The sequence below is a fragment of the Myxine glutinosa genome, chromosome 3 (genome assembly GCF_964187855.1).
Source record: "Myxine glutinosa chromosome 3, kmMyxGlut1.1, whole genome shotgun sequence".
In the NCBI taxonomy this organism is placed as follows: Eukaryota; Metazoa; Chordata; class Myxini; order Myxiniformes; family Myxinidae; genus Myxine; species Myxine glutinosa.
In genome coordinates this window covers 217,128,639-217,152,713 of record NC_136263.1, presented here as the reverse complement: position 1 = coordinate 217,152,713, position 24,075 = coordinate 217,128,639, and the positions used below count along the sequence as shown (strand labels likewise).

Below are 24,075 nucleotides of genomic sequence, written 5' to 3'. Positions count from 1 at the left end.
GTGATGTTTACTTTGCAGGTGTGCGTTTATAACCGCACAGTTTCTAAGGTGGATGAGTTCCTTCAGAATGAAGCCAAAGGTACCAATGTTATTGGTGCGCATTCTCTGGAGGAGATGGTTGCTAAGCTGAAGAAACCACGGAGGGTGATGCTGCTTGTAAAAGCTGGCCAAGCTGTGGATGACTTCATAACAAAGCTGGTATGCATCCAAATGAAATTGAGAGGTTCTAGTTTCTTTCAGTCATTTATTATCGGATTTAAAGGCTCATCAAAGGGCAAAATAGAGGATTCTGTTATGAAGGAGTGGTTAAATGCATATAAATAGTAGTATTGCACATATGTACTTTAAAAGGCCAATTGTCAGAAAAGGGTAAAATGATCACACTCTAGTAGACCGTGCACATATTAAATAAATGCTTCCTAATCTGTGATAGTTACCAAATGAGCCATAACACGGTAGTAAAATACAAGGAAATTTACATTTGAACAGCAATGGAGAAAGAGAAAAATAATAGAAGAGAGCCTCACAAAAGAAGGGAGGGATCCCAATGTACAATATTGGTGGATGGGGAAGTTTGTTGTTGAGTGAAGTTGCACGGTTGAAAATATTTTGTTTATTTACTTATTTTCCTTCTCTCAGGAAGATGCTTGTTACCATGCCAACATCTGCTTGAAAGCACACTGAAGTAGAGGGGTCTCTTCAAAATGAACAACAAATACCCCTCGAGAGGGATGGGTGGGGCGTATTTTGCAGCATTGGTCCTGCACACGTGATTCTCCCATCATGGTTTTTATTCGACCTACAGGGTGATTCACATACGACGTACTATTTTGTTTTTGAATAACTGTGTTGCGTGAACTGATTTACTTGTAATTTGCAGCACTTATAGACAACTGTTCCCCATTTATTATGTGAAAATTTCATTAAAAAATAATTGATACAAATGTAGTTATTGGTCTCGATATGGCGGCCGTCATTTTTGATGATGGGAAACAGCCTGACCTCTTGCCATGACATGACATGTCGAGTAACATGTCGATTAAATTGCTCTTAAAAGTTGATAATTATCGAATCGGTCTTAGTCAGCTTTAGACTTTTTAGCAGCATAATGTAAAGAAAAAATCAGCAAGAATGGCAAGTTACAACAGTCAGGAGCGTGCAAAAGCTGCAACCTGGTATGAGGCCACAAAAAGCTTAATCGAAGTGAAACGACGTCTTCGAACGGAGTTTGGTGAAGCTGGGTGCTGCCAAGCAATGCATGAATTCTGCGATGGCACACAAGTCTGATGGAAAGGGGCGATGTTCGTGATTCCTTCTGGGAGATCACTGATGAAATGCGGCAGAAAACCATGCTCAAATACAAGCAGAGACTGTTCCGAGTGATCGAAAATGACGGCCGCCATATCGGGACCAATAACTAAATTTGTATCAATTATTTTTTAATGAAATTTTCACATAATAAATGGGGAACATTTGTCTGTAAGTGCTGCAAATTACAAGTAAATCAGTTCACGCAACACAGAGTTATTAAAAAACAAAATAGTACGTCGTATGTGAATCACCCTGTATATCGATGATCAATCAGGAAATCAGTGATAGTGTAAATCAGCATCTCACCACGTGAGCTTATGGTGAACAGCCTACTCTGCTGTACCGCCATGTTGATTCAATAGAAGCAAACACGTCTCCACGTCATGTTGAAAGGTGTATAAGCAATGTTTATTTCCATGTGGGTATGGCAGACATCAATTCACAATCACAATTTGAAACTGATAGGATCAGCATGGTCACAATTTTACACTGATCCTTACGAAACTTCACCAGATGGTGGAGTTGGTCATAAGAAGCCGATTGATCTTGAGGTCAAATTTGTAAAATTGTCATTTTTCATCTGATTGAATTGGGAAGTTGAACAGCATTTCCATATCGAGTGGAAGTTTATTCCACAGGTGGGGAACAAGAGGAACAAATGAGTGGAGGTGAGCAGTGATCCTGGATTTAGGTGGTTCCACCAGAAGGGGGTTGATGGTGGACCGTGTGAGATCCCTGAATAAACTTTGGGTGCGGAGGGGTTGAGGGAAAAAGCATGGAAAGAGCAGAGTGTGCAAGTCGAGAAAGAAGGCGGTAGAAAACAGACGAGAAACCTGTCTGCGATGGTGAAGGTGACAGGCCCAAAGACTCGACTTCGTCGTGGGAGATTTCAATAATTGTAACGGCTTTGGTTTCCATTGCGTCCAGCTGTGCAAGATGAGGCAAGGAAGCGTGCCCAGAGACGAGAGCGCTACTCCATTAAACTGCGGATGAAGGCCTTTTTGGTGGATTGGAGCTCGGGTGTGCCAAGGAACGACTTTGTATGACAGAAGATGCCCAGTCAGCTGCTTGTTTGGAGGCCAGCCTTGGCATGCTATCAGTGAGAAAGATGTGCTCAAGACCATGTTCTGATCAATAGATGTGCTCAAGACCATGTTCTGATCAATAGTTGATCCAGATGACTGAATGAATTCGGTCTAGCTGCGAAATCAAATCTATCAGCAATTGTAAATGAGCAATGCAGAATTGTCCTTTGTCGTGTTAATTATTAGTTTCATTAATTTGTATTTTTTTAGATGTTCGTTCATGAAGAGACGGGGTTTTTGGGCATTTTAAGTTCTTTCTCCTGTAATACTAAAATTACATTGGGCTTTCTTTCCTGTCAGGTCCCTTTGCTGGAAAAAGGTGACATCATCATTGATGGTGGGAATTCTGAATACAGAGATACGAACGTAAGGCGGGCATGATGCAATAATGATAAATATTTATTTAATGCATGAAATGAGAAAAAGTTCTGTTTGTTGAACGTGCCAAGGCCTTTCCCAGCAACTAACTTATTACCTCCGCCACCAAAGGTGGATGGAGGTTACGTTTCACCCCTGTCTGTTTGTTTGTTTGTGAATAAAATCTCACAGTTGTGGATGGATTCGGACCAAATTTGGCAGAGATGGAGCGTATGTGACGAGAACGAAATGATTCGATTTTGGTGAAGATCCGGATTCGGATCCGGGTAGTAGAATTTTTTAAAAGCGATTCTTCACCATTGGGAGATGGGGCCAAAAACGATACAGAGCAGGATATCTCAAAAAGTTTTGGGTGGATTTGGACGAAACTTGGTGGAGAGATTGGGTGTCTGAAAAAGACGATTCAATTCGATGTTGGTGAAGATCTGACTGAATATGGATTCGGATATAGTAATTATTTAATCTTTAAGTGATTCTTCACCATGGAGTGAAGTGGTCAACCAGTATGCTCTCCACCGAGTGCCGTTCTAGTTTTCCTTGCGTTGGAGATTAATCCTCAAATGATCTTCCCATGTGGGTTTAATTATTGAACAGCTGAGCTGCAATAAATGTGGAATTAATGTGCAAGTTGGTTGTTCAGTAAGTAATTGCACTCTGGCATATTTGTGTTGAGAAATTGCTTGTAATCCTTCATATCGTGTGATTGAGGTGTGAATGGTGTAAAGAGTTGATCGAGGTTATTGGGGTTCTGCAATGTGCTGTGCTGCGTTAATATCTCGAGTTGTTTGAATAATCCGAACGATAATTCACAGACTGGTGTGCATTTGTCGTGCTACTCCTACAGTTTTGGGCCGATTACATCCACACTTGCTTCATAGGATCAGCATGATGACCCCAATTACTCTATAGGGTTGTTTTTATCTTTGCCAGTGGTCTAAGGGGGCAAGGAAGGGATAGGAGGGATGCGGGGGGAAGGGGGAAGACAAAGTTTCTTTCTACATTTTGTCCCCACCCTTTACAGTACAGTATCCTGTCCTCATATTTTCCAGGGCAGTGATGTGTTTTAAATTATAAGCAGTAGGTATGTTTTTGATTCATGCACATAACTTGGGTTCTTTTTAGTACTTGCAAAATCGAAGAATTTTTAAGTATATTGGTCGGTTGCGTTTGTGGTTCTGTCTGTTTGTCTGTTACCGGCCTACAGATCACAATTCTAAACCGATCGTCACGAAACTTCACGAAGTTGTATAGGTCGTCCCAATTGAGAAGCCTATTGTTTTTTGGGTCAAAAGGTCAACATAGGCCAAAGGTCACCGACTTTGCCAAATTTCTAAAATCCTCAATTTTCATCCGATTGACTTAATTTGAAGAGGACTTGCATATCTGGTCACTGAATTCAACCACCAAGTATATTTGAGGTCAACATCAGCCAAAAGGTCACCAACTTTGCCACATTTCTAAAATCCTCAATTTTCATCCGATTTACTTGAAAATTGAAGAGGACTTGCATATCTGGTCACTGAATTCAACCACCAACTATTTTTGAGGTCAACATAGGCCAGAAGGTCAACATAGGCCAAGTTTTTAAAATCCTCAATTTTCATCCGATCGACTTGAAAATTGAACAGCATTTGCACATTGTCACTAAATAGGGAAACTAACTATTTTTTGAGGTCAAAAGGTCAAAGGTCAACCCAAGGTCAACCTTCAAAAATCATTTTTCATCTGAAAAATCATCACTTTTCTTCCTGTTGACCCGAGGTTTGATCAAGATTGTCAATTTTAATCTTGATGAAATGGACAATTTGCTGTATCAATGGAATTTTTTTTTCTTGGGGGTGGGGGAACGGATTTTGCAAGTATCGTGCTCCGCATGATGTCGTCTTGTTTTTATTTTTGGGAGCGATTGGGGCATCCGTCAGTTGCCTGCCTATACATCGCCCAAATAAAGGTATGTGTCAGAAGAATGTTGCATGCTTAACAAGATTGCCCATAGGGTGAGTACTCTGCTAGTGGGCTTTAACTTTTGAACAGCAGTCGAAGTTGCAATGCAATCGCAAAGATATGTAGTTTTGCTCAAGGCATTTCCCCCAAGAACAACAACAGGTGTGACCGGCTCCCCCAGAACAACAACGGGGGTGATAGGCTCCCCCGTAACAACAATCTGGGATGGATAGGCTTTCCCGGAAGAACAACGGGGGTGATAGGCTCACCCCAAACAACGACGGGGGTGATAGGCTTGCCCTGAACAACAACGGGGGTGATGGGCTCCCCCGGAACAACAACTGGGGTGGGTGAAAGGCTTCCACGGAACAACAACTGGGGTGGGTGAAAGGCTTCCACGGAACAACAATTGGGGTGGGTGAAAGGCTTCCCCGGAACCAAATGGCATTCCTCCACCACCAGTGTTTTATCCGAAGCTAACTTTTTTGAAAATTAATTAAATAAGGCATTAATCGGAAAAATAAACAATTAATTTTGTCATTAAACGAATAATTAAACAAGAAGACGTCATGCAGAGCATGATACTTGCAAAATCTGCCCCCACCCCCAAGAAAAAAAATTGCATTGATACAGCAAATTGTCCATTTCATCAAGATTAAAATTGGCAATCTTGATCAAAGCTCGGGTCAACAGGAAGAAAAGTGACGATTTTTCTGATGAAAAATGATGATTTTGGAAGGTTGACCTTGAGTTGACCTTTGGACCTCAAATAGTTAGTGTCCCTATTTAGTGACTCAATGTGCAAATGCTGTTCAATTTTCAAGTCGATCGGATGAAAATTGAGGATTTTAAAAACTTGGCCTATGTTGACCTTTTGGCCTATGTTGACCTCAAAAATAGTTGGTGGTTGAATTCAGTGACCAGATTTGCAAGTCATGTTCAAATTTCAAGTCAATCGGATGAAAATTGAGGATTTTAGAAATGTGGCAAAGTTGGTGACCCTTGGCCTATGTTGACCTTTTGACCACAGACAGACAGACAGAACCACAAACGCAACCGACCAATATACTTGAAAAATCTTCGATTTTGCAAGTAATAATTAATCGATTTATTGATTAATCAATAAATCAAAAATGGCCTTTACAGCCAAATCACTTGGTCATTGTCATGTCCAAATATCAGCTCCCTAGCTTAAAATGTGCCTGAGATAGTCTCGATGAGAAAGAAAATAAATTGGTGATTAATTAATCAATAATAATTAATTAACTAATTAATTAATTGATTAATCAAAAAACAAAAAATACTGTTTTTGCCAAAGCATGTACTCACTATGGTGCTGAAATTTCAGCTTCCTTGCTGAGAGGATGGTTGAGATCACCCGAAAAAATACAAGAAACTGGAGTGAAAACTGAGTATTGCTTTTCAGCGCGCGTGCGTGCGTCATCGTCGGGCCCCCTTCGGCACCTTGTGATGATAGTTGTAGGAGATTGGGGGTTCTGAAGCACACTAAAATTTAACATTGAAGTCGATGGAGAAAATTACGGTTAATTATTGACTCACTAGATTTTCAATTAGATTTTATCCTCCAATTCCTTCCCATCCTCAAGATTTCTCGATATTCAACAGACATTCGCTGACGCTCATTCTCACTCACTACGTTCATTCACTGTTAGTCGGCGCATTTAAGACACCCCATTCTCCTACTACTTGTGGTGGAAGGGAGAATTGGGGAGGGAAAGGAGAGGGAGAAATGGGGGAATTGGGGAGGGGACTGCATTTGATTACACTCACTAAGTGGACCAATTAATGTTTGTTTGTTTTATTTTAGGGAATAATTTAATTTTCATAAAACACTTCAAGTATATTAACAAACAATATTGTTGTGTGTCTACCCTTGGTGAACACCGTAGGGTAGCACAGAGGACCAAACTAGCTTTAACACTGAGGTGTTCAGTTCAATGGTGGCGTTAATATGCGTGGGGAGCAAACGGGGAAGAAACCGGAGAGCTTACCTTCACGGGTCCCACTTTTTTCAATGTTTGGATGAATGTGCTTTACTTTTGCTCCTTTATTATTATTATTATTATTATTATTATTATTATTATTATTATTATTATATATATATTTTTTCCTGCATAATAAAAGTACTGTATTCTAACTTTTATCCTCCTCCCTTCCCTCCCTCGTCCCCCTCTGTGACATTTACCATATTATCTGTTGTACCCCAGCGCCGCTGCAGTGAGCTCAAAGCAAAGGGCTTACTGTTCGTGGGCAGTGGGGTTAGTGGGGGCGAAGAAGGTGCCCGTAATGGTCCCTCCCTGATGCCCGGTGGGGAAAAGGAGGCTTGGTAGGTGTTATGTATGCTTCCTTATTTGTTAAAACGTTTTGATGTTTGAATTTTATTTTCCTTAAAATGACATTCAACATGATGCTTATTTGTCTCTCTTAATAACATTGTTGCATCAACAGGGTCTAACGTGGACCCGCCACACCAAAGCAATGTGCTTTGCAAATGGCTGTATTAAAGGGAATCACATTCGAACAGATAGCAGAGATCCAAACCCACCAGTCTCTTAAAAGGAATATTTTACTAATTTTATCTCCCCCCCAGGTATTAACCAAACAAGGCTGAAATGGTCTGTGCATTTTTGAGATTAGGCATGTAAGTGGCGACACATGTTCTTGAGAAATAACAGGATTCTTCATTTGTATTCTTCCAGGTCATTTCAATAAACTGAGATGAAAGGCAGACTGAAAGGAAGAAAAGTACACACTCAAAAAAACCAAAATGCATTAATTGATGCAGTAAATAACCTATGCCCTGTGGCACCACATGCACTCTTCCACTCACACATAAAGGGGAGAAATCAGGAAAAGTGTGGAAGGATATGGGTGGGCTGGTCTCCAGAGCAAAGCATGGGGGAAGACTGCAGGGTGAGGCAGGTCAGCCCTCCAGCATCCGCAAAGGTGGGCTAGCTCCGAACGGACGCTACCGACCCTGGAGAGGGTGCAAGCATCTCCGGCTCCGACCAACTCTATTCACCCCACCGCTGAGTCGCTCTGCTTCAATGGGAGAGAAACCAAAACTGCCCAGACTTGAGAGACAGATCGGAGAAGGTCAACATTGAGGATTGTAGATAGTCGTGGCCAAAAATATTGGCACCCTTGCATTTTTTTTTCAAATAATTCACCATTTCTTCTATAATATTATTGAAATTAAACAATCTTTTGGTACCACATATGAATCTATTTGGTTTTCAGTGGAAAAAAACAAACAGCTGAAAAAATTACGAAATCTTAGCTTATTCCACACAGAAATCCTAAAATGGCCCAGACAATATTATTGGCACCTTTTAGAAGTTGTTAGAAATAATTACATTTCACGCAGGTGATTCTCCTTTACTTTAGAATGGAACTCACCTATGGTGAGTTGCAGGTGCCTGCAATATAAAAATCACTCAACCTGATTCAATGGGGAAACGGAGTCATTTTGCAGTTTTGTGTCACTGTGTGTACCGCAATGAGCATGGAGAAAATAAAGAACAAGATTGTAGCCAAGCATGGACAATATCAAGGCTACAAGTCCATCTCCAGAGACCTTGTTGTTCCTCTGTCCACCATACGCAATGTTATCAGGAAGTTTAATGCCCATGGCAATGTGGTCGACCTCCCTGGACGTGGCCGCAAGAGAACACTTGATCTAAGATTGCAGCGAAGGATTGTTCGAATGGTGGAGAAAGCACCTCGATCAACTGCCAAACAGATTCAAGCTGAGCTTCAGACACAAGGTACGACAGTTTCACCTCGCACCATCCGTCGCCAACTATATGAAAGAGGGTTCTATAGTAGGAGACCCAGGAGGACCCCACTGATAAAGCCCGACTGGAGTTCGCCAAAACACACCTGAACCACCACCAAATTATAGTTTTTTGTTAAAGCACGTCATCTCTATTTTTACAGAAAACAAAATGAAGCCTTCAAAGAAGAGAACACCTTCCCTACAGTCAAACATGGAGGAGGTTCAGTGGTGTTTTGGGGTTGCTGTGCTGCCTCTGGCACTGAGTATCTTGAATGTGTTCAAGGCATTATGAAATTAGGAGATTACCGAGGCATTTTGGAGCACAATGTTCAACCCCAGTGTCAGAAAGCTGGGTCCTTTAAGGTTCTGTAATGTTAGGTTATGTAATGTAATATTAATGGGTGAGAACGGTTCTGTAATATTAACAGTGAAATGAATTGTGGAGACCAAATACTTTTGTCAATTTCAACTTCTTTTTAGAGAAAATTGTGAGGTATTTGATAAAAGTGCTAGGGTTCCAATATTTTTGCCCACGACTGCAGAGCAAATGTCAATGTACAGAATGAGTCCATGTACAGCCTTTTTAACACTTCCGCCATGGCGACATACCACACTTCAGAACGTTCTTCGCTCATGCCCTGGTACTGGCCAATGAGGTCATCTTTACCGCCGCCGTAGTGATGTCATGTTGATGGGGTGTTGCCACTAGTGCCACCCGATCCAATGACGAGACTAGTTGCAGGGTGTCCTCGGGGGGTCCTTTTGATGACCAATGCCGTGCCGGATGCCTTGTCCTCAGGACGCGGTACGCCAGGGCATTTCAATAGCCCAGACATGAAGCACCGACACATCCAAATGCACCTCTTTCCTTCTCTTGGCTGGCTATAGAGAAGAATCGACAAATTACACTTTCCCATCTACCCCTACGTCAACTATGCTGCCTCTCACGGCATACATGACAACAGCACAACTTTACACTAATGGGTACCTCGTTACAGAAATTGTTCTAACATGCGTGAACACGTGGAACATGCTAGTTTAACGTGCTATCTAATTCATACCCACTCCAACGCAACACAATTGTGACCAATTTAATTTTTCATTTGGTCAAACTAGACCGTTTTATCTTTTGAATATTTCCTTCTCTAGGCCACACATAAAGAACATTTTCCAGAGTATCGCAGCTACAGTAGAGACTGGAGAGTCCTGCTGTGACTGGGTGAGTGGCACCTACTACTTGTCTGGAGTTGTGGTGTGGTGATTATATAGAATGGCTAAGGAATATAACTGCTGGATGTAAAACTTTAAGTGGCTCTATTTCATCATGATCTTTGAATAAATACTACTCTTAAACATCTTTTATCAGGTTATGCTTTTGTGTCGTCTTATTTAAACCAAAAGGTTTTCTTTGAACACTCAAGAATATTTCCCAGCTCATTTATTAGTTAAATGTGACACTGTGGTTTCTTTGACTTTTCCCCCATTGCCAAGGTTGGAGGTGAGGGCTCAGGCCATTTTGTGAAGATGGTGCACAATGGAATAGAGTACGGAGACATGCAGCTCATTGCAGAAGCATACCACCTCATGAAAGATGCTCTTTGCATGGATCATGAACAGATGGCCAAGGTAGAATCAGTTGTCACAGATTTATTTTTTAATATTGTTAAAAAACCCAATTTCATTTCTTTGAAATAACATACCTTAACTTCATTGAAAATGTTTTTAGCTCACCTGGAAAGTAGTTCCGGAGAGCTTATGTGATGGTGCGTTGTCAGTCCGTAAACACTTTCAACTTCTTATCCAAAACCGCGAATGGGATTGTGACCAAATTTGGCAAAAATGATATTTGTTGTGTTGCGACTAAAGTTTGTTCACGGCATTAACAAAATCAGGGTCGAAGGGGGTCTACCGGGGTCAAAGTGGATCCAGGTTTGACTCCGCAAAATAAATATTTGCTGTCTTCCCAGAAATTATACACATTATTTTGATGAAACTTCACCAAAATCTTCAGCACCCGTGATGTACCAAAGTTTGTTCTACACAAATACTCGTGAAGCGACAAATCGTGTCATGAAAATGAGATATGCAATAAAATCGGGTACTTCACTTTTCATTTGAACTTCAGGCCAGACTCATGATCGGACGCTACATGGAGCATCCGTGAAAACAAAAATGTTTTTGTTTTCAACACAAATGCTAGCTCACTTTGGTATTCCGATTGTGACCATTTGCGATCATTTTCAAAAATGAAGAAAAATAAGCACGAGTTTGCCAAGCTGGGGTTGGAGGAGGGAGGGGAGAAAATACACCACGCTTGAATGTAGTTTTTCTCACATTCATACAGTCGTGGCCAAAAATATTGGCACCCTTGCACTTTTTTCAAATAATGCACCATTTCTTCCAGAAAATTATTGAAATTAAAAAATCTTTCGGAATCCAAATATGTATTTTTTTGGTTTGCAGTGGAACAAAACAAAAAAAGCTGAAAAAATTACTAAATCTTAGCTTATTCCACACAGAAATCCTAAAATGGCCCGGACAATATCATTGGCACCTTTTAGAAGTTGTTAGAAATAATTAGATTTCAAGCAGGTGATTCTCTTTTACTTTGGAATTGAACTCACCTACGGTGAGATGCAGGTGCCTGCAATATAAAAATCACTCGATCAACCAATTTGAATGGAGAAAAGGAGTAATTCTGCTGTTTTGTGTCACTGTGTGTACCGCAATGAGCATGGATAAAAGAAAGAAAACCAGAGAATTGTCTGAGGAGGTCAGACACAATATTGTAGCCAAGCATGGACAATCTCAAGGCTACAAGTCCATCTCCAGAGACCTTGATGTTCCTGTGTCCACCGTACGCAATGTCATCAGGAAGTTTAAGGCCCATGGCACTGCAGTCAACCTCACTGGACATGGCCGCCAGAGAACACTTGATCGAAGATTGTTCGAATGGTGGAGAAAGCACCTCAATCTACTGTCTAACAGTTTCAAGCTGACCTTCAGACACAAGGTACGACAGATTCAACTCGCACCATCCGTCGCCAACTCAATGAAAGGGGGTTCTATGATAGGAGACTCAGGACTGAGACAACAACAACAACAACAACAACAACAACAACAACAACAACATGCATTTTAAGGCCATTTTCCCTGCGAGAGCGAGGGTTAGCCTTGCGGTACCCATGACGATCTACTCCATTTTGCCCTATTTTCTGCATCTCCCCTTGTTAACCCCCTTGCCCGCATTTCTTCTTCCACCACCTTCAGCCAAGTCTTTCTCGGTCTTCCCCGTCCTCTACTTCCTTCTACATTAATTTCCATCACTCTTCTCAACCAGTCACTTTCGTCCTTCCTCAACACATGACCAAACCATCTCAACCTGTTTCTCTTCGCAGCATCCATCACAGGCTCTATTCCCATCATCTTTCACAATTCATCATTTGTCTTCCTCTCTCTCAACGATACTCTGCACATCCACCGAACCATTCACATTTCCACCCTTCCCAGCCTTCATTGCTGCTCTACGTTCATTACCCATGTCTCGCTCCCATAAATCATAACACTTCTCACACATGAAGCATACACCTTTCCCTTCAGCTTCAACGACACTCCCCTCATCATCAGCACGCCACTCAGTTCCCTAAACGTCTTCCATGCACATCTCTCGAGCAACCGTTGCCGAGTCTGATCCACCTTCTCCATTCAGCATGTCTCCGAGGTAGCAAAATGTTTTCACACCTTCAAGATTCACGCCGTCGCCAAGATCCAACTCAACATTTCCTCCATCTGCAGCTCCCTCTGTGCACACCTTACATTTGAATGTAGCTGCCACACTGGTTAATGACCCTCTCAGACCACTACATTTTTGATGAACCCACTCAGCGCACATTGTACATTGAATGGAGTTCACTCCGACACCCTTCCTGCACACAGTACTTGGCCATTTCCCAGTTCTTTCCACCTCACCACATGCTTTACCACTTGCCATCACCTTCGTCTTTCCGATATTCACCTTCAGACCTTTTGTCTCCATACATTCCTTCCACTTGTTCAACTTCTCCTTCAGTCCATCCATACTTTCCGCAATCAACACCAGATCATCTGCAAACAACAACTCCCACGGTAAACCCTCCTTTACGTTCTGAGCCAGCACCTCCATCACAGCTACAAATAGTAGCGGACTTAGTACCGACCGCCGATGCACTCCCACCTTCACCTCAAACTCACCACTGTTCCCGTCCTTCATCCTCACAGCTGTGCGTGCTGTTTTGTACATTGCCATCACTACTCTGATCAACCATTCCTCCACTCCGAACTTCCTCAATGCCCATGTCAATACTTCGCGTGGAACCCTATCGAATGCTTTCTCCAGATCAACAAACCCAAGAAACAACTTCCTCCTCTTCTCCATGTACTTCTCCTGCAACTGCCTCACAATAAAGAGCGCGTCTGTCATTCCTCTTCCTGGCATAAATCCAAACTGCATTTCGTCGATCTTCACTTTCTTCCTTCTCATCTCCAACACCCTTTCCAATACCTTAATTCCATGCTTTGATAACGTTATCGCTCTGTACGAGCCACAGTCCAGAGGGTCACCTTTCCCCTTGTATAGAGGGACGAGGGTACTCAGTTCCCAATCCACTGGAATGTGGCCTTCTTTCACCACCAGATTACAGATCTGTCATTCTCTTCACACCCCAACTTCCTGCTGCCTTCAACATATCTCCCACAACTCCTGTCGGCCCTCCCGCTTTTCTACTCTTCATTGCTTTTATCGCTTCCTCAACTTCCTTCTCTGTTATCTTCTCTGCCGTTCCTAAAACTGGGTTACTCTCGATGTTGCCATCCCATTCATTCTCTGTATTCAACAGCATTTCCATATATCTTTTCCATCTTCCTTTAATTCCATCTGGGTCGACAACGATTTGTCCCACTTCATCCTTCAAGCAACTCACCCCCATCACATCACCTCTCTTTTGCTTTCTGCTTTTCAATCCTGAATACTGCTTTCTGCCCCTCTTCCGAATCCAAGCGTTCTCCGAACATTTTCCTACATGCCTCCTGCGCCTTTGCTACCTCTTTCTTTGCAGCCTTCTTGGCTGCCTTATAACTTTCGTGCTCTGCTTTTTCTGCCCCCGTACCCTTCGCCTTCTGCCACTCCTTGAACTTCTTCCTCTTCTCGTCAATCCTCTTTCCAACTTCATCATCCCACCACCATGTTTCCGAGTGCCTCGGTGGTCCTTTTGTCCATCCACATACCTCACCAACGGCCCCCAACAGACTATCTTTCATTGACATCCAACCACTTTCAAGCTGAACCACATCAGCCTCTACCCTACTCAGCCTCTCTTTTAATGCCTCCCTTACTGTCACCTCTTTCAACCTCCACACCTTCATTCTCGGTTGGTACTTCACCCGCCGAGCTCTCCTCGCACCTTTCACCCTTATGTCGCAGACAACCAAGTGGTGCTGTGAAACAGCCTCCTCCCCCGGGATCACCTTTGTGTCCCAGAGGTACCCCCTATCTCGCCTACGCACCATCAGGTAGGCAACGGTTGTCATCGACCCACCTGACGTGTATGTAACAAGCTTATTATCCTCTTTCTGGAACTGAGTATAACAAATCAACAAATCAGCTCCATCAGCAAACTCCAAAATCCTTTCACCTTCTCCATTTCTCACACCATATCCGTAATCCCCATGAACTCCCTCAAAACCGTCCATACTCCTTCCCACATGTCCATTTAGGTCTCCTCCTACCACAACAACTACCTCATCTTTTACGTTTTCCATCAGCTTCTCTATTGCACACCAGAACTTGTCCTTCTCTTCATCGCTCCGACCAACCTGCGGAGCATATCCCGAGATGACGTTCACCAAGAGCTTTCCATTCATCATTTTCACCATCATCAACCTATCACTCACTCTCGTCACACTCACCACACTGTCTACAAACTCCTCAGAAAACAGGACACCAACACCATTCACGCCCTCCAGGCACCCTTGCCACACAAACTTGTATTTCTGTCCCTGCCTACCCTTCACCATTCTCACACCACTTCCCTTCCATCTAGTCTCTTGCACACAACATATGTCCACTCTTCTTCTGACCAATACTTCCACCACTTCTCCTGATCTCCCTGTCATTGTCCCTACATTCCATGTCCCAAACCTCAGAAACCGATCTCCACTTCGGACTGTACCCTGCCCATATATAGTTGTAATTGTCATGGTTCTCTTTTTGAGGCAATGTTTTTATGGCCGGATGCCCTTCCTGACGCCAACCCTCTTAGTCGCCTCTTACGACCGCAGGGATACGGTGTACCTAAATTAACTGAGACAGGACTCGGAATTCAGGACTGAGAGAGAGACATGAGAAAGCCTCACTGTAGTTTGCCAAAACACACCTGAACAAGCCAAAATCCTTCTGGGAGAATGTCCTGTGGACAGACGAGTCCAAATTAGAGCTTTTTGGTGAAGCACATCCATGTTTACAGAAAACAAAATGAAGCCTTCAAAGAAAAGAACACCTTCCCTGCAGTCAAACATGAAGGAGTTTCAGTGATGTTTTGGGGTTGCTATGCTGCCTCTGGCACTGGGTACCTTGAATGTGTGCATGGCATCATGAAATCAGGAGATTACCAAGGCATTTTGGAGTGCAATGTTGAACCCAGTGTCAGAAACCTGGGTCTCCATCAAAGGTCATGGGTCTTGCAGCAGGACAATGACCCCAAACACACTTCAAAAAGCACCCAGGAATGGTTCAAGACAAAACGTTGGACTGTTCTGAAGTGGCCAGAAATTAGTCCAGATCTAAATCCCATTGAACACCTGTGTGGAGATCTGAAAACAGCAGTTGGGTGAAGGCACCCTTCAAATCTGGGAGAACTGGAACAGTGTGCACAAGAAGAGTGGGTCAAACTGCCAGCAGAGAGGTGGAGGAAGCTTATTCATGGCTATAGGAAGCGCTTGACTGCAGTTATTTTGTCCAAAGTCTGTGCCACCAAATATTAAGTCTTGGCTGTCAATAATTTTGTGAATGCCATTTCTTTTTATTTTCTGATTTTAAAGGATATATTAAGTTCTGAATAAAAAACAAAGGTTCTGTAATATTTACAGTGAAATAAAGAATTGTTGAGACCAAATACTTTTGTTAATTTCAACTTATTTTTTGGAGAACAGACAGACAGACGTCACGCTATCTCCTCCTATCTCCTCGTAAGCCGTTATGCAGTAATTCACCAAACTTGGTAGTTATGATGACCACACGGCACAAAGGTGCAAGAGGTCACAAAGGTGCTCCCCTCGCGGTCTCCCCTCCCCCACCCGTGTCCACGTGTTGAACCGACGGTTTTGCTTTAAAATGTTTAAACTCTCCCCTGCCATGTTGTATTCATCTGTATGTTATAACTTTCTTGTTTTCTTCCTGTTCAAAAGGCTGAAATCAATTTGCTCATTAAATCTTTCCAGCAAAAAAAAACAAAAATCGATCTCGAACAATTCTTCCTTTCTTAATTCTCTAAATTCACTTTCATTCCACCCCCTCCTCATACGTTCTCCAACGGATTTCTGATTTGAATATCTCAAAAAACCCAGTCTGTAATAAATGTTCGATTTTCTTTAATCTTTCAAAACTTTGAAATCTCCTCCCTCATCCCTCCCCCTCAAAGCTCTCCTTCTCACCCCTCCCCTTCAAAACTCCCAACCCACCCCTCCCCTTCAAAACTCCCAACCCACCCCTCCCCTTCAAAACTCCCAACCCACCCCTCCCCTTCAAAACTCCCAACCCACCCCTCCCCTTCAAAACTCCCAACCCACCCCTCCCCTTCTAATCTCCCTCCACACCCCTCCCCTCAAATTTCCCCCTCACCCATCCTGCTCAAATTTTCCCCTTCACCCTTCCTCCTCAAATCTTCCCCCTCATCCCTCCACCATTTTTCTGCAATTCTCCCCCCTCACCCTTCCTCCACATAGCTCCCTCCTCCCTGCTTTCTCTCCCTTCCAACTCATACCTCCACATCCTCCAACCTTCTTCCTCACTCTTCCACTCCTCAAACAACTCCAAACTGTTCCTCAACCCATCACCATCAAACCTTTTGTCCTCCTCATCCTTCCCCTTCTCCGAGCTCTTCTGCAATCTCTGACACACTGTCAACAGCTCTCCCTACCTCCCCCTCTCCGTCCTCATCTTTCCATACCCCTCCCCTCCCTCTTCCTTAACGGTATGGACCTCAAACATCTGGGGCCTTCGCTCAAACCTGACTGATCTCTCCATACAGGTTGCTTCAAACAAACCAGACTTCATATGCTTTACAGAAACTTTCCTCCTTCAAGATGTCTGATTCCTTAATTTCTCTTCCTGGTTACTCCCTCCTCCGGTATGATAGACCTGAGCCTCGTCCTGGTGGTGGGGTTGATATCTTTATCAAAAACTCTCTTCCTCACTCTTCCTGAACTGTCCTCTCTCTCCAGCCCACCCCCATGAGTACCGCTGGCTACGGCTTCCCCTCCGCTCCCACCTTTTGTTCAAATGTGTGTTGTTCCGTCCACCAAACAGTGATTAATCCATTGACATTTCGCTGTCTGACAACGTGGACCAACTTCTATCCACTCATCCAAACTCTCTCTTCCTCATTTGTAGTGACTTCAACTGTCATCATGCCAGCTGGCTGGGTGTGGGTTCCTCTCTCACACCAGCAACGGCACCTCAGCAAATGACTTCTGCGACTCACTGGGACTGACACAATCTGTCAATTTCCTGACCCGGATCTCAGTCAACGGAGCATCTTCTCTTCTGGACTTGGTTATGACTAACTTCGCTGCAAATGTCTGCTGTTCTTCTTCTGCTCCAATCGGTTATTCTGATCATGTGCTTGTTAAAGTGGACATCTCTCTGGCCATTCTCAGAGAGCCTCCTCAGCGTCGACGAGTCTGGCATTTCACTCAAGCCAACTGGCATGGTCTGCAAGCAGCCCTCAATCATCTGGACTGGTCTCCCATCTCCACTGCCTCTGACATCAATTCTTCCTGGGAATTCTTCCAAAGTTCCAATCACTGCTCTCTCTCATGCACAGATTTATCCCATCTCGTCTTCAGTTGTCATACCCTTCCTCCCGTCCATGGAACACTGAATCTTGTGGTGAGGCAGTTGCCCTGAAACAACTTGCTTTTTTTGTATACTGAATCGAGGCTCCTGAAAGAGCTAAAACTTGCAACTTGCTTTCGCCTTGGAACTTGAAACAACTTACTTTCGCCTCCTGGAAGGCAAATCCAATGGAAGGCAACCTCAGTTCCTTTCACAAAGCTCGGAAAAAGTGTCCACCCTCAGGAGAGCCAGGAAACAATATCTCTTTACGCTCAAAATGAACTCTCAAACCTGCTTCCCTCTTCCAAATCCTGGTGGCATCTGGTCAAATCTGTTTCTGGTCTTTGTCCCCCCTCCATCCTCTCCCTTACCTCAAACGGCTACATCGCTGACTCCACACGTGAAAAAGCCGAATGCCTCAACTATGTGTTTGCCTCAAAATCTTGTGTCCCAAACCCGTCTCTCTCTGTTCCCACCTTACCCAGTCGTACCCAGCTGCTCCTGGACTCTGTCCTTCTCTCCTGACAAGGTGGAGAAGTTTGTCAAACCTTGACTCTGATTCTGCAACTGGACCAGATGGCATCAGCCTGCGGGTCCTAAAATCCTGCTCTGCTGCTGTATCTCACCCTCTCTCAATTCTCTTCACCCTCTTTTGCTCGAGGTCATCTGCCATCTGCTTGGAAATCGGCAAACATTACCGCTTTACACAAAAAATGTGCAAAAAGAGTTCCTTGCAACTCCAGACCAATCAGCCTGCTCCCAATAATCAGCAATGTGATGGAATCGATCATCGCTTCTGATATTAAATCCTTCCTCTTCTCCAATGGCTTGATCTCATCATCAATTTGGATTCAGACCAGGTCACTCTACTCTGGACATGCTGCTTCTGCTGTCTCAACAATGGAACCAGGTCCTCAATGCCAAACAGGAAATCAGAGCTGTCTCCCTTGATATACAGTCACGTGAAAAAGTAAGTACACCCCATGTAAAGTTTTGACTTTTTCAACATATTTCACCATACAGCTATTTGATCTTCATTTCAACAATATTGACAGATAAGGTGATATAATATAACAAATATCATGACACATTTACATTTTGTAGTCCATTGTATAATTTAAATAAACATAAATGCAAATTTCGCATGTGGAAAAAGTAAGTACACCCCCACATTTATCACTACTTCAAATACCTAAAATTAGAATCAGGTGCACCAGCTCAGGTGCAAATGATTAGAACATCGTTAGAGAGGATCTTGGAGGAACCCGTCTTATTTAAACCTCAGACATTTTGTTTGGTTTGCTCTTTGTTGTTGAAGTGTGCGGCGTCACCATGCCTAGATCAAAAGAGCTCTCTCATGCCTTCAGAAAGAAGGTTAAAGATGCCTACGAGTCTGGGAAGGGATTTAAAAAGATCTCCAAACAATTTGAAATCAATCATTCGACTGTCCGGAAGATCATCTACAAGTGGAGAAGATTCCAAACAACTGCCAACTTGTTCAGGCCAGGCCGCCCCAGCAAGTTCAGGCCGAGAGCAGACCGCAGGATGCTGAAAGAAGTCTATGTCAAAAGTAGAGCCGAGTCAAAGTCAAAGTAGAGTAGAGATGAGATGAGTCAAAGTAGAGATGAGTAGAGATGAGTCAAAGGTAGAGCTATTTGGCCACAGTACCAGAAGACATGATTGACAAAAACCAAAGACAGCATTTGACCACAAGAACCTGATACCAACTGTAAAGCATGGTGGTGGAAATATTATGGTTTGGGGCAGCTTTGCTGCATCAGGGCCTGGGCAGCTCACCATCATAGAATCCACGATGAATTCTTCATTGTACCAGAGGGTGCTTGAGGATAATGTGAGGCCATCTGTCGGAAAGTTGAAGCTCAACCGAAGGTGGACCTTGCAACATGACAATGACCCTAAACATACCAGTAAATCCACCAAGGAATGGCTGAAAAGAAAGAAATGGAGGGTTCTGGAATGGCCAAGTCAAAGCCCGGATCTAAATCCCATCGAGATGTTGTGGGGGGATTTGAAACGAGTTGTGCATGCAAGAAACCCCTCAAACGTCGCACAGCTGAAAGAATTCTGCATGGAGGAGTGGGCAAAAATTTCTCCCAGTCGATGTCAGAGACCTGCAGGCAGTTATAATAAACGCCTACTTGAGGTTGTTTCTGCCAAAAGGGGCAAAACCACCTATTCGAGCCAAGGGTGTACTTACTTTTTCCACATGCGAAATTTGCATTTATGTTTATTTAAATTATACAATGGACTACAAAATGTAAATGTTTCATGATATTTGTTATATTATATCACCTTTATCTATCAATATTGTTGAAATGAAGATGAAATCGCTGTATGTTGAAATATCTTGAAAAAGTCAAACCTTTACATGGGGTGTACTTACTTTTTCACGTGACTGTATCTCGTGCCTTCGATACGGTCTGGCACCCCTCTTTGCTCAACAAACTCACCTCTTATGGTATCCATGGATCCTCCATGCATGGCTTGTGGACTTCCTCTCCGGTCACAGTCAACGTGTGGCCTTGAATGGAATTCTCTCATTTCCCCTTCCTGTTCAGACTGGAGTTCCTCAAGGCAGTATTCTGGGCCCTGTGCTGTTTTTGGTATTCATCAATGATCTTTCCGACGCTTTGGAAAATCCTCTCTATCTCTTTGCTGATGACTCCACTCTCTGCCGCTCCAATGGTGCTCCATACCTCATCCCTCAGATCGGCAGTCTGCAGCCTCTTCACTCTCTGCAAACCTGGACAATATCAGACTGGTCAAACAAGTGGAACATGTCTTTCAAACCTGACAAATCTCGCACTCTCAATATGTCTCTCTGAAAAGACAGTCTGGACAACCCTCCCATCTACTTTCTCAACAATCCTCTCCAAGAAGTTCTTTGACTCAAGCTTTTGGGCCTCACTATCAGCCATGATATTTCCTTGGAAAACCACATTTCCAAGCTGGCCACTGGGCATCCTCTGTCGTGCGAAGTTCTTCCTTAGCACCTCTGAGCTCCTCACCACATACAAAGCTTTCATATGCAACGCAATGGAATACTGTGCTCCCCACTGGGCAGGTGCTCCTGCCTCACACCTAGCTCGGCTTCACGCTGTAGAAACCAAAGCTTTCAGAATCATTGGTATCTCCCGTGATGAAGCTGATTTTGAGGGTCTCTCTGTCTCTCTCTCTGTCTCTCTGTCTGTCTCTCTGTCTGTCTCTCTGTCTGTCTCTCTGTCTCTCTGTCTCTCTGTCTGTCTCTCTGTCTCTCTGTCTGTCTGTCTGTCTCTCTGTCTTTCTGTCTTTCTGTCTTTCTGTCTGTCTGTCTGTCTCTCTGTCTGTCTTTCTGTCTCTCTGTCTGTCTCTCTGTCTCTCTGTCTGTCTCTCTGTCTGTCTCTCTGTCTCTCTGTCTGTCTCTCTGTCTCTCTGTCTGTCTCTCTGTCTGTCTCTCTGTCTCTGTCTCTCTCTCTGTCTCTCTGTCTGTCTCTCTGTCTCTCTGTCTGTCTCTCTGTCTGTCTCTCTGTCTCTCTGTCTGTCTCTCTGTCTGTCTCTCTGTCTGTCTCTCTGTCTGTCTCTCTGTCTGTCTCTCTGTCTGTCTCTCTGTCTGTCTCTCTGTCTGTCTCTCTGTCTGTCTCTCTGTCTGTCTCTCTGTCTGTCTCTCTGTCTGTCTCTCTGTCTGTCTCTCTGTCTGTCTCTCTGTCTCTCTGTCTGTCTCTCTGTCTCTCTGTCTCTCTGTCTGTCTCTCTGTCTCTCTGTCTGTCTCTCTGTCTCTCTCTCCGTCTCTCTGTCTCTCTGTCTGTCTCTCTGTCTCTCTGTCTGTCTCTCTGTCTGTCTCTCTGTCTCTCTGTCTGTCTCTCTGTCTGTCTCTCTGTCTCTCTGTCTCTCTGTCTGTCTCTCTGTCTCTGTCTTCTGCAGACTCCTCTCTGGTCTAGTTCCCCCAGCCCTGTCTGTGCTCTGTCCCCCAAATTTTCCTGCAGGACACCAAGATCTGACAGCAACCCTCTTCTGGTGAAATTGCCAAAATCAAGTCTCTCTGCTCACCTTCACTCCTTCATTCCTCTTTTCTCCTGCCTCCGGAACAAACTCCCACACTCTCTTCAATCCCACTTCTCCCTCCAGGTCTTTAAAACAGCTGTTCACCACCATCTCTTATCTTCCCCCATCCAAAACCTTGATCTTTTCTACCCCCGTTTATTCACCCCAAATCCACCTCGTTCAATGTCTGACTTCATTCCTGAAATTCCTAGTAGTGTCAATTTGTTTTATACCATGTACCCCTTCCCTCTGCCCCCAACCCCCCACCCCCCTTTCCACAGATCTCCCAAATGTCCTTGTGTGCTTCCCTCTCTCTCCCCATCTTGTCTCCCCCTCCGTTTATTGTTTTATGTGTCCGTGTATGGTTTTTGTGTTTTATCTGCTAATGTGTGTTTGATGTGCTCGCTCTTACACGAGCCTCGATCTTGTATCCAAAATAAAAAGGGGCAGTATAATTTTGGCCCTGCCCCCTGGGGTGGGGTCAAAAACCCAAAAATGGTATTACCGACACATTTTAATTGAAAACATTTTTTAATGAAACCTTGTATGTGCGATTGCACATATGAAATATGCAACGATTTTCTTTATTTGACCCTCAGTTCATGCCCCAGGGATGGCGACTGACGGTCACAGGGGAAAAATGGGGGAAAATATTTTACTCAAAATATGATATTGGATATTTCTGGTAGAACGTATTCCCATGTTTCAACTTTGCTTCATTTGGGAAGCATGGGTATTTGTGTTGGCATGTCATTGACTTTGCTCTAGTTTTATTTTATTTAACTTTTCTCTTTTAAAAGATGGGTAATGAACGTAGAGCAGCAACGAAGGCTGGAAAGGGTGGAAATGCGAATGGTTCGACGGATGTGCGGAGTATCGTTGAGAGAGAGGAAGACAAATGATGAATTGCGAAAGATGATGGGAATAGAGCCTGTGATTGATGCTGTGAAGAGGAACAGGTTGAGATGGTTTGGTCATGTGTTGAGGAATGATGAAAGTGACTGGTTGAGAAGAGTGATGGAAATGAATGTAGAAGGAAGTAGAGGACGGGGAAGACCGAGAAAGACTTGGCTAAAGATGGTGGAAGAAGAAATGCGGGCAAGGGGGTTAACAAGGAGAGATGCAGAAAATAGGGCAAAATGGAGAAGATTGTCATGGGGACCGCAAGGCTAACCCCCGCTCCAGCAGGGAAAATGGCTTTAAAATGCATGTTGTTGTTGTTGTTGTTGTTTTCTCTTTTAAAAGAATGATGCTTTGTCATTGACTTTGGCCTGCGTGCCCCTTCCGATATGTTTTGCAGGTATTTGAAGAGTGGAATAAGACAGAGCTAGATTCTTTCCTTATTGAGATCACGGCACACATCCTTGCTTACAAAGATTCTGACGGCACTCCATTAGTTCCCAAGATCCTTGATTCGGCGGGCCAAAAGGGAACCGGAAAGTGGACGGCCATCAGTGCTCTGGAATACGGAATGCCGGTCACTCTTATCGGTGAGGTTTTCGCTCCAGAATGATTTCTCCGCATTCTCATGCTGGTTCCTCCTGAAATTTTTAAATACTCGACTGATTAAATGGTTAATTTTTACATCCGCCACTGAAACGAGGGCGGAGGTTATATTTTCACTCCTGGTGGAGATATCCTGTTCACAGACAGACAAACAAAGTGTTGGACAGATTCAAATGATTCGAATTTGGTGAATATCCGGATCTGGATCCAGAAAGGAGTATTTTTTTAAATTTATTAAGTTTCGGGCCAAAAACTATATGCTGTTTGTTTGTTCTTCTCCTCCTTTTCCCTTTACAAGGAGTGAGGTCCGATGGCACCGAGCTCCTGCCCTGCCTTGACGGCAATGCTCCTCCATCCACACTGTCCTCGGCCAACTCTCTCCACCATACAACTATCACCTTCCTGATATCCCTCTTCACAAATCTTTTCATCTCACCCATAGTCTACCTATTTTCTTCCTACCTTCTGCCCTCAAGCTATCCACTCTCTTTGCCATTCTCTCTTCTCCCATCCGCTCCAAATTTTCAGCCCATCTGTCGTTCCCCTACCCTTTGTAACCCCCTGCTGCTCTTCTCGGATCGCCGAGGATAATTCCAAAGGATGGTTCTAAAGGGTGATCCTCGCGGGCGATTCTAAGGGGGGTCATTCTTTCGGGTAATTCTAATATTCTTAGAGGGTAACGTCACTAGTAATTGGAAGTTAGCTTGTAACTATTCTGTCGTTGATGGGATATGTCTCTTTTTTATTCTTTTTGTGGATGGTGATGTTTGCTGCCTTTGTCGTGTGATTGAGTTTATCCCACCATATGTTTCCTTGCTCACTCACAGGAATTTATCATTTTTAATTGCCACACAAAGAAGTGTTTACACTCATCACCCCTTCCCCCCCACCCCCAAAATAAATTTGTTTGCTTTCCTTCACAT

The 24,075-nt window shown here is 43.7% G+C and overlaps 1 protein-coding gene across 1 annotated transcript in view; it reads left to right on the top strand.

Moving 5' to 3' along the window:
• The window catches only part of PGD (phosphogluconate dehydrogenase), a gene marked incomplete in the record, with an annotated part of 178,520 nt that overhangs the window by 72,149 nt on the left and 82,296 nt on the right, over positions 1–24,075 (top strand). Inside the window, 6 exon segments of the mRNA XM_078774995.1 lie at positions 19–198; positions 2,697–2,762; positions 6,947–7,065; positions 9,667–9,736; positions 10,009–10,143; positions 22,947–23,136. Of these exon segments, the coding sequence (XP_078631121.1) occupies positions 19–198; positions 2,697–2,762; positions 6,947–7,065; positions 9,667–9,736; positions 10,009–10,143; positions 22,947–23,136 (760 nt within the window).